At 35.4% G+C, this 12,118-nt stretch overlaps 1 protein-coding gene across 2 annotated transcripts in view; it reads right to left on the bottom strand.

Moving 5' to 3' along the window:
* Window positions 1–1,741: 1,741 nt before the first annotated feature.
* Sult1d1 (sulfotransferase family 1D, member 1) overlaps window positions 1,742–12,118 on the bottom strand; it is a 35,066-nt gene continuing 24,689 nt past the window's right edge. For both annotated transcript variants that reach the window (XM_039092368.2, NM_021769.2), the window contains exons 6-8: window positions 7,648–7,742; window positions 5,145–5,325; window positions 1,742–3,144 (exon numbers count right to left, since the gene is read on the bottom strand). In XM_039092368.2, coding sequence (XP_038948296.1) covers window positions 3,032–3,144; window positions 5,145–5,325; window positions 7,648–7,742 — 389 coding nt within the window. In that variant the 3' untranslated portion in view covers window positions 1,742–3,031. The remainder of the gene's footprint in view (window positions 3,145–5,144; window positions 5,326–7,647; window positions 7,743–12,118) is intronic.

Below are 12,118 nucleotides of genomic sequence, written 5' to 3'. Positions count from 1 at the left end.
TTGACTATGGGTGACGTCATTGCTGGATTTGAGATGAAAGCTGCTTCCTGATACCAACATAACTCCCTTTTTTTCTTATCATAAAGAGAAGAAGAAAAGGGGGAGGGGGAAACTGATGGTGAAAGCGGAATAGAGGCATCCTGTTTCTTTGGGTAAAAATCAAGCTGTCAGTCAGTTCTAGGGAGGGAACCTTGAGCCTGATAGGTAGGAAAAGTGGTAGGAAAAGATATCATTCAAGTGATATCTTGGAGCGAAGATAGGTAAATGCTTTGACATAGGGAACCTTTTTCGATATACCAGACAGCTGGCAGTATGTATGAAGACCCAGAAAAATAATTGGATCTAGTGTGCCATTAAGTGGCCCTTGGAGTCATTGTCTAATGGGTACTGAATCCAGACCTTATTGAAGAGTTGTACTAATTTTGATGCCCACAAGTCAGGCATTAACTTCAGAGATTTGAAAATTTCCAGGAGACATCCCAGTAGGGAGCCTGGAGGTATGATCGAAGACAGTGAGACACCTATTGGACAGTTATTGAAGTATTTCATACCGGCATCCCAAGAATAATTTCAATAACAAAATTTCAGTCAGGCTAAATGGATCCTCTAGAGGCTCCACGGTGAATCCAAGACTCACCAGAAAGCATCCCTACCTAGGCCTAAGGTTTCCTGAATGGCTGCAAAAGCCCAGACAGTAGAGGGGTGTGAGAGCCACTTCCAAGCAAGTAGTCACCCAAGGCTTGAAATCTTACCTTGTATATCAGCTAGGAGGCTGGTAATAAGGAGTAACTGTGAAATACCAACTCCTTAGCCCCTAAAGGGTGGCCAGATCTTATTTGGGAAATTGGGGTCCTCCCCACTGACTGGAGGAAAAACCTTACCAATCTGCCAGTGTTTGTTGTTGAATTTTAGCGATCTGGTATCAGGAAACGTGAAACTGTATGGTTGGTGTGGACCTGTCTGACTAAACTGCAACTCATGTGGTGTAAGTCTGTGAGTCCCTAAGCAACCAGTATGTGGTGGTGGTTGAGCAGCGGTGGGGCAATGATGGGCTGGTCCCCTCCCAGCACCCAGTGGCAGGGGGAGCTGCTGCATCTGTAGTCACCTGGAGCTTGGCCAGGAAGACAGAGTGGTAGCTGTGATCCAAATCCACAAGTCATGGCGGGCGTAGTGGTGGAGAGGTAGAGCGAGAACAGCTGCGTCTGTCATGTAAGTCCACAAGAGGCGATGGCAGCAGGCAGTGGGCAGCTATCATGGCTGCCGCCAGCTTTTGCTTGGGGGACGTTGGCAAAAACAATGAGAAGTACTTCTCTTCCACTTCATGATTCCAGTATCTATGAATCTTGACTACGGGATAATAAACTTCAATAAGTATCCAGATGCTGGTTCGAAGCAAAGATACATCCTTCTATGGGAACTTGCATTAATTCTAAATATCATCGCTTCTTAAATGATAGACAACTGAGTCTTTGAAAGAACAACCCACTATTAAAGCAAATTAATTACTTCAGCCAGTAGAAAATATGATAAAACGAATGAATTTTATGAGCATGAGCCCATTACTGTGGCATTCAGTAACGTGAGTTCCTGAGTAATAAGGAGTTTATGGAAATGCTAAGGGACAGAAGTGTATATTCACCACCATTTTATTCCTGTACTCCATCAAGCCTTGAACATATTTAAGTACCTGCTAATTAACTGATGTCTTTAGCACTTACCTGTATAAATAACCTTAGAAACATTTTAAATTAATTCATTGTTGACTTTATTTAAGGAAGGTTTATTTTAGACAGTCATTACTGTTGTTTAGTTAAAATTACTTTGACTTTAGAAAATGTAAAATTAGTAAGACATTCTTTTAACATAATTCTAAAACTTGAGATAATCAGCATGAAATGGTAAGAAATTGTAACTTTAACACATTTTCTCCAGTAGTAACCTCTGGTAAACCAATAACATTCTATCAACACCATGATATTGATACATTAAAGACTAGTTGTTCTATAGTAATATAGTCTGAGTTGCACTGCTGTTTTATGACTTCTCTCATGTCCCTTCAGGTTCTTCATTAAATTATGTTAGCATTAACTGGCGGTCTGCTTCATCAGTTTTCTCATGTCACGAATGTTATATATCAAATTAAATCTTACAGTACTTTACTCATTTACCTTTAAGTTTTCACTTTTCACTAAGCATTCGTTCCTGAAAATAGATCTAAAGTGTTTTGAATTCATGTCTCCTGCTGGTTCAAAAACCTGTCAAGTATTTGTCTTACTCAGGAATGGTTAATTCCAGAAGGGGCCAAATGAGCCTGATGTGATGATCTTAAGCCAACCAAGAAGAGAGATTACAGAAATTTATTTATTGTATGGAGTTTTCCTCTCAGAAGTGATGGTCAATGGACATAAAATGGACAATAGAATAGTAATTTAGAATATTTTGAACAAACCTCAACATTTTCTGTAATAAGTTTTACAGTAGCTTCAGTATATGAAATGAAGGACAAAATAATTAGGTATTTAATTTCCTTGATTTAAATCGTATAAAATGAGTACTATTCATTCTTTTGTTAAAAATTAATATTTCTAAATTAGGCTGAAGGGGGAGTGGGAGATTCTGGCATAAAAAATTTAAATAATTTGGCAACATTAAAGACGTAATATTTTAAAATGTAAAATAACCACAGATGACATTGAATTAGAGTTAATGAAATGTAATCTTCCTCTAGGGGTAACCTAGACCATATTTAGACAGGAAGCTATTAGTGACTGAAACTAAAAACGCACTGTGTTTAAAAGCCTCTTAAAATTGTATTATTTTGATAATAGAAAGTAAAAAGGAAACTAGAATATGAACCTTTTGTAAGGAAGATAATTAGGAGAACATTCTTACTTTATTTTTGTATATTTGAAGACCATGAATTTTAGTAAATACAGAAAAATAATATACAACATTTTCTTTCACTGAACCATGATTGTGCTTTTCCTCTAAATTTAGTGCCTGCCAAAGGAGACTGAGGAGCAAACACTCCCTAGATCTCTGATCTAAACTTGAGTGTTGACTCTTCCATTTTCTTGACATAATCTTCTTCAAATTTCTCATACTGGGCTACAGTGAACTGATTCTTCCAATCGCCTGAAATGCCTGAAAAAAAAAACCATAATGCAAAAGCATTTGAGATTACTATTAAATATCTGTCTAATAGGAATTTAACAAATCAAGTGTGTATTTGGTCTTTAACTTCTGGTATGCATCATTACTAAAATCTTCAATTCCAACCACATCTAATTGCTAGACCTACTTTGTCGCCTTCCGATTTCTGTAGATTTTATGAGTATCTTATGTTAAAAAATAATTCCTAAGTCTCTTAAATAAATGCCACTGGATGAAACACTGCCTGATCATCTCAATACTCATGCTTGGGCTGTGAGACCCTTGGTAACAAAGGATAAAGGGGACTAAAGGGACGATTGATAGCTTTAGTTTACAGAGTCAAATGATGGCTTAGGAGAAAAAATTTATTATAACACAAGATTGGAAATTACTGGAGTGGATGTAATTAAGCATATTTATTTACTAATTTACTGAGCCTTACATATATTTAAAACATCTAATATTCTTATAGGAGGATATGACCTACCACACAGAAAGAATATTTGCTTAAATTATAGTTCTCACAGAATATTCCACAGTAGTATAGAAATCACAATGGAAAACCTAGTTTTTCGTGTCAACTGGAGACATTTGTTTCAGAATATTCCTTGGATTTGAAGGGAGGTGCTTCCACCTAAACTGAATGTCATCTAAACACCAATAGATGTTTCCTAACTGTAACAATCAAAGTGTTTTGACATGCTTGCTCCCTGAGAAACAAAAGAACTGTACTTGGAGATATTGCAGTGAAACTTACTCATAGCATAATTCCTTACCTGAGAGAATTTGTTTCAAACCTAGAAATTCTAATTATAATGAGTCATATTTGTTTGTTTTTATAGATCCTCATGAAAATTTATCTTAAGACCTTTCCTAAACGTTACCACCGTTAATACATTTTTCTGTACAATAAGAATATGCCCCATTTCTACTCATCTAGAGTTATGTGATTGTTTCCTCCCTCAGTAATGTTGCACTTAGGCTTTGCACAGTGAAAGTGTGGTATGTTTGATTTATAATATCCAAAGAGAAAGCCAAATTTCTATCATCTTTAACATGACCTCATGCATGTCACAGGTGTGGGCCCTGCTTTAGGCTTTGGCTTTTAAAAAAGCATAGACAAGGAGCTGAGAAAAGTAAAAGAAAAACTGCAGGAGTCACAGTGACCATCACCTATCTGCATATCACTTAAAGGAAAATATCTTTTGATTTTAAATTATCGACTTAAAAATTCTTTTGATTAAGTTATTGACTTCTCAGAGTGGTGGAGTTTTATAGAAAAGTTGGTTAGCTCAGAGGTTATATCTATCTGCTTACTATCATCTATCTATCATCATCTAACTATATATTTGTCTGTCATTTATCTATTATCTATGTATCAATCACCTTTCTATATATAATCTCTATGTCATGTATGTATCTATTATCTATGTATGTATCTATCATCTATATGTCATCTATTTCTGCTTTCTATTCATACATATGCATGTGAACACATACACAAAATCCAATATTTATTTTATATACCTACTTTATACAAAATGGTAATGTTAAATTCAATATGGAAGACACATTGATAATAACAAAATTTCAGAGTTAATAATTTCACTCATCAGCTAACTTCATCCTACATCATTTAAACTAGATCACCTGTACAGTCATTTTACTTTAAGGACAATGAAACACATTTAGATAACTCAGACAAATGAAAAGCATTCTTGAGATGCAATGCTGTCAAAACTCATACTTACTATTGCACAAGTGTTGAACAAACTTTTCTCATCCTAAATATCTCATTACATCTCATAGAAATGATGTAAGATAAAATACAGTATTTCTTCTAAGGCTTTTGTTTTTTCTACTTTTCAATTTCTCTCTCTTAAGCATACTTAGTTGTTTCTATTTTCTTACAATTGCACATTCCTGTGATTACTTATACCTTCTGTAATGTGACCAGAATCTATACAGATGTGAATTTGTACTGTTCTCACCCTTCCTCATGAAAGGAGACACAGACTGGTCCATCTCCTCTTTCATCATAGTGGTGTAATTTGCACTAGGGTTCGCCTTCATTACACTGAAGGAGCTATGGTAGAGGATTTTATTTACAACTTCTTCTGGTATGTCTTTTTCTAGAAACTTTAATACTTTTTGAATTTCACACTTTGGATCCTAAAACAGAAAAGGAGAAAAGGATTATTTCAGTTAGATTTGGTCACAAAGAAAGAAATGCACTTACTAAGATTCTCTCTAAGCTTAACTCATAGGAGAGGAATATGGGGTTTTATGCTACATTTTAGGAAACCCAGAGTGATATCCTTGGTCATTCAGTGCACCAAACATGAGCTAAGAGTAAGGGTAGAATTTATTTCACAAAATTAAAAAAAAAAACTGGGTTAATTTACAATATTAATATTTAAAGATATAATGAATCTGCAGAATAACAGATAGTAATAAGGTAAGTTGCTATTTTTTCCTAATGAATATCTGCATTCATCTTGTCTTTATCATCTATAGATTAGATTATATATATGAAGAATTTTCTAGGAGTGAAAAACAGATTCTATGATCTAGAACATCTATCTACACATGAAAATGTGAAAATGAAAGCAAAGTATGAGAGTCATTCAAAGTCATTCATATGCCAAGTAATTCATATGCAAATGAAGAGGACATCATTATAAATAAGGATGAAATTATTAAATTTAGAATGAAAATATCTGAGGTTGATCTAATGGTACAGAGAGTCTTTAATTCTAGTGGAATTCTGCACCTTCTCTGCCAAATATGCAAATTGTCCTCCATATCTGAGGGGACTAAACCTTATTGCCTTGACAATATCTTGGCAACCTACATAAGAGAATTCCCATACAACGTAATATATGGACACATAAAGATCAATATGTAGGACTCCTCATTTCCTGAAAGCCCATAACTTGTGCACTGTGTAATCACTGTGACTAGTATAAACTCGACTTCCTGTATGGCAGCAGCTGTGAATTTGACTGTGCATAAATAGGAACATGCAGAAGAATGAGGTGATTTCCACAGAAACATTGAACTGGACTCTGAAACCAGAGATGGTTTATCCACCATAATGGATTTGATAGAAGTCTAAGAAACAACATCAATTGAGTCAGGACTACCAAAACTCAGAGTTGATTAACATAATTGCAATTTTCGTTGCTAGATTTCAGTTCTGAGAGACAACATGCCTCATGGAATTTAGTTGGTATATACTTCAATAGTGAAGTAATGTTAATATAGAAAGAAATGAAAAGTTATGTTCTTTTAATGTAGACTCAGTGAGAAAAGAAAAATGGTACAAAAAGAACCTGGATGGATAGGAGGGAATATGGAGGCAAAACTTAGATCAGAGACTGAAAGAACAGCCATTCAGAGCCTGCCTCACATGTGGCCCATATATATATATACAGCCACAAAATCTAAATAAGATTGATGAAGCTAAGAAGTGCATGCTGACAGGAGCTGGATATAGATCTCTCCTGAGAGACACAATCAGAGCATGTCAAATACGGAGGCGAATGCTAGCAGCAAACTACTGAACTGAAAACTGGACACCATTTGGGGGAATTAGATGAACGATTGAAAGAGCTGAAGGGGCTTGCAACCAATGGAAGGGGAAGCCCTTGGTCCTGGCAAGGTTGGACCCCCAGTGCAGGGAAATATTGTTGGGAGTGTGGTAAGTGAGGGTGGATGAGGGGGAACATACTTGTGAGGGAGGGAGAGGCTTATAGACAGGAAACTGGAAAAGAGAATAGCATTTGAAATGTAAATAAGGAAATTATCCAATAAAAAAGAAAAAGAACCTGGATGAAAATAAAGGGATTAAATAAGGCCAGACTCTAGAGATTATCTTAATGATTTTGTATTTTAGAAGCTAATAAACTATTTGAACACATAAAAGTAATAACAGATTTTCCAATGATATTATTATTATTATTTAATAATCAATAGCAATAAGGTGGATTTGAATTAATTCATATTGTATGACAGAACTAATGTTAAAAGTAAATTAGCTAAGTTTATAGATTTAGAAGAAAAGAAAGAAATGTACAACCCCTTCCACTGGTGCCTCAACAAGGCTATTCTCTGCTACATATGCAGTTGGAGCCCAGGGTCAGTCCATGTATAGTCTTTGGGTAGTTGTTAAGTTCCTGGAAGCTCTGGTTGGTTGGCATTGTTGTTCTAATGGGGTTGCAAGCCCCTTCAGCTCTTTCAATCCTTCCTCTAATTCCCCCAAAGGGGGTCCCATTTTCAGTTCAGTGGTTTGCTTGGTTGGGCCCCCAGAGCAGGGGAATGTCAGAGGGAGGTAATAAGGGGGGTGAATGGGGGGAAACACCATTTTTTGGAGAGGGGAAGGGGATAGGAGGCTTATGGACAGGAAACTAGGAAAGGGATAACATTTGAAATATAAATAAAGAAATATATCCAATAAAAAATCTAAAAACATTAATTGAAGTGTCCTCTTACTTCTTTCATATCTTCATAAAACAAGTAAAGAATCCGGTATTCTTTTCTTTTCTCCCACCAGCCCTTCACATGATCATACCAGGGACCAAAGCTCACTAAAGTTAAAGACAAAATGTAAAATTAAAACCTATTTACATGAAGTAGAAATAACTAAATGTCTCTTTACATTATGACTATCTGTCCATGTACAGAAATTTCTGTAGTTCAGAAAAAAGGGGGGACTAAAGGAGTGAGCATATATGGGATAACCATTTTTTTCATGGCACTTGAAGTCTACTTTAAAAAATAAAAGTTATTTTGTTACAAGGTGAACTATGTCTTCCCAAAATCTACATATAGCAATGACTACATTTCATACCTGATAATGAAACTATACTTAAAGGAAAGGTCACCATTGAAAGAAAAATTAGTTCCTGATTATGACAAATTGCTGTACAGAAAAGGAGTTAAGATAGACACACTGAGATGGAAGGCTATGGCAAGAACAATCATGCATAGTTAGCCATACAAAGTTTAAGGAAAAAGACTGTACAAAAAATACAGCACTTTCTCCTTGGATTAGTAGATTCCAAAAAAGCAAAAACATACATCTCTGTCATCAAAGCCACACAATATGATAATTTGTTATTAGAACTTTTGAAAACTAATGTAACATTTGACAACAATAACTAAGACCACAAGAGTAAGTCTGCAGAGTCAGACTGTTTTAAACAATAAGAGGTAAGTTCAGAGGAGAGGGAGTCATGAATAAATAAGATGACATAAATGGAAAGTCACAAAATGACTGGGAAGAGTAATATACATATTTTGTTTCTGAGAAGCTTTCAGAATGACAATGACATCGATAACACAAGCACATAATAGTTCAAGCAATGACAGATGTTACGTATATGCTACATGTCACTTAAACAAAATGGTTTACAAAAGGAGGTTTATATGGGGATTTATATGTTTATTGAGATTTTTCCCCTACTTTTGCTATCATTAGATAGAAAAAGAAACTGTATGTTTGTTAAGAGAACAAACAGTCACTTAAGAGTTTTGAATGCTATAGAATAGAATCCAAGGAATAGGCATACAATTAAAATAGTCCAACATAGGCATTGAGATGGAAAACAGTTAAATAAGTTGCCAGCAGCCATTCATAACTTAGAAGTGTTGAAACCTAGAATTAGAGACTATATGAGCCACAAATTACCCCAAAGTACACTGAAAGACAAAAGAATCACACCAGACATCTCACCAGAAACTATGAAAGCCAAAAGATAATGGGCAGATGTCATACATACCCTAAAAGAACACAAATACCAGCCCAGGCTACAATATCCAGCAAAACTCTCAATTAACATAGATGGAGAAACCAAGATATTCCATGACAAAACCAAATTTACACAATATCTTTCCACAAATCCAGCCTTGCAAAGAATAATAGATGGGAAACTCTAACACAAGGAGGGAACTACACCCTACAAAAAGCAAGAAAATAATCTCCTTGCAACAAAACCAAAAGAAGAGAGACACAAAATCATAATTCCACCTCTAACAATGAAAATTACAGGAAGCAACAATCTGTATTCCTTAATATCTTTTAATATCAATGGATTCAATTACCCAATAAAAAGACATAGACTAATGGACTGGATTTGTCAAGAGGATCCAGCATTTTGCTACTTATAGGAAACATACCTCAGAGACAAAGATGGACACTACCTCAAAGTAAAAGGGTAGAAAACAACTTTCTAACCAAATGGTCCAAAGAAATAAGTCGGAAGAGTCATTCTAATATCGAATAAAATTGACTTTCAACCAAAAGTCATCAAAAAAGATAAAGAACGACACTTCATATTCATCAAAGGAAAAATCCACCAATATAAATTCTTAATCCTAAATATCTATGCTCCAAATGCAAGGGCACCTACATTCATAAAAGAAACCTTACTAAACTTCAAATGACACACTGTACTTTACACAATAATAAATAGTAGGATATTTCAATATCCCACCCACATCAATGAACAGATGATGTAATCAGAAATAAAACAGAGACAAAGAGAAGGAAACAGAAGTAATGAACCAAGTAGATTTAACAAATAATTATAGAACATTTCATCCTAAAACAAAAGGATATACCTTCTTCACATCACCTCATGGCACATTCTCCAAAACTAAAAAAAAAAAAAAAAAAAATCAGTCACAAATCAGTGCTCAACACATACAGGAAGATAGAATATATCCCATGCATCCCATCAGATCACCACAGACTAAGGCTGGTCTTCAATAACAAAAAAGCAACAGAATGCCCACATATACATGGAAGTTGAATAACGCTCTACTCAATGATAACTTGGTCAAGGAAAAAATAAAGAAATTAAAGACTTTTTAGAATTTAATGAAAATGAAGGCACAACAAAACCAAACTTATGGGGCACAATGAAAGCAGTGCTGAGAGGAAAATTCATAGTTCTGAGTGTCCGAAAAAAAGAAACAGGAGAGAGTATACATCAGCAGCATGACAGCATACCTAGAAGCTCAAGAACAAAAAGAAGAAAACACACGCAAGAGGATTAAAAGACAGGAAATAATCAAACTCAGGGCTGAAATCAACCAAATAGAAACAAAAAAAAGACTATACCAAGAATCAACAAAACCAGGAGCTGGTTCTTTGAGAAAATCAACAAGATAGATAAACTCTTAGCCAGACTAATCAGAGGGCATAAAGAGTGTATCCAAATTAACAAAATCAGAAATGAAAAAGGGAGAGATAGCAAAATGTCTCAAGTTCAAAAAATCCTCAGATCCCACTACAAAGGCCTATATTCAACAAAACTGGAAAATCTGGAAGAAATGGACAATTTTCTAGACAAATACCAGGTACCAAAGTTAAATAAGGATCAGATAAACCATCCAAACAACCCCACAACTCCTAAAGAAATAGAAGCAGTTATTAAAAGTCTCCCAACCAAAAAAAGCCCAGGACCAGATGGATTTAGTGCAGAATTCTATCAGACCTTCATAGAAGACCCCATATCAATACTGTCCAAACTATTCCACAAAATAGAAACAGACGGAGCAGTACCAAATTCCTTCTGTGAAGCCACAATTATGGTTATACCAAATCAACAAAAAGACCCAACAAAAAAGAGAACTTCAGACCAATTTCCCTTATGGATATTTATGAACATACTCAATAAAATTCTCGCAAATAGAAACCAAGAACACATCAAAACCATCATCTACTCTTCTCTCTTCTCTTGCTCTTGTCCTCTTCTCCTCTTTCCCTCTGTCCCTTCTCTCCACATGCTCATGGCCAGTCTCTGATCCTCTCATCTTCTACTCTTCTCTCAATAAAACTTTCCATGTGGAAAGAAAAGATCATCCACCATGATCAAGTAGGCTTCATCCCAGGTATGCAGGTATGGTTCAGTATGTGGAAAACCATCAATGTAACACACTATATAAACAAACTCCAAGACAAAAACCACATGAACATTTCATTAGATGCTGAGAAAGCATTTGACAAAATTCAATACCCTGTCATGATAAAAGTCTTGGAAAGATCAGGAATTCAAGGCCCATACCTAAACAAAGTAAAAGCCATATAGAGCACATCAGTAGTTAACATTAAACTAAATGGAGAGAAACTTGAAGCAATCCTACTAAAATCAGGAACTAGACAAGGTTGCCCACTCTCTCCCTACTTATTCAATATAGTATTCAAATCATAGCCAGAGCAATCAGATAATGAAAGGAGGTCAAAAGAATACAAATTGGAAAGGAAGAAGTAAAAATATCACTATTTGCAGATGATATGACAGTGTACTTAAATGACCCCAAAAGTTTCACCAGAGAACTACTAAGCCTGATAAACAACTTCAGCAAAGTGGCTGGGTATAAAATTAACTCAAACAAATCAGTAGACTTCCTCGGCTCAAAGGATAAGCAGGCTGAGAAAGAAATTAGGCAAGTGACACCCTTCATCATCATCACAAATAACATAAAATACCTCGGTGTAACTAACCAAGCAAGAGAAAGATCTGTATGACAAGAACTTCAAGTCTCTGAAGAAATAAATTAAAGAAGATCTCAGAAGATGGAAAAACCTCCCATGCTCATGGATTGGCAGGATTAATATAGTAAAAATGGCCATTTTGCCAAAAGCAATCTACAGATTCAGTACAATCCCCATCAAAATTCCAAGTAATTTTTCATAGAGATAGAAAGAGCAATTTGCACATTCATTTGAAATAACAAAAACCCAGGATAGTTAAAACTATCCTCAACAATAAAAGAAATTCTGAGGGAATCACCATTCCTGACCTCAAGCAGTATTGCAGAGCAATAGTGATAAAAGCTGTATGGTGTTGGTACAAAGACAGGCAAGTTGATCAGTGGAATAGAATTGAAGACCCAGAAATAAACTCACACACCTATGGTCACTTGATCTTTGACAAAGGAGCTAAAATCATCCAAT

The sequence above is a fragment of the Rattus norvegicus genome, chromosome 14 (genome assembly GCF_036323735.1).
Source record: "Rattus norvegicus strain BN/NHsdMcwi chromosome 14, GRCr8, whole genome shotgun sequence".
NCBI classification, from domain to species: domain Eukaryota; kingdom Metazoa; phylum Chordata; class Mammalia; order Rodentia; family Muridae; genus Rattus; species Rattus norvegicus.
Note: the sequence above shows the minus strand (reverse complement) of the source record. Positions and strands in the feature narration are given on the sequence as shown.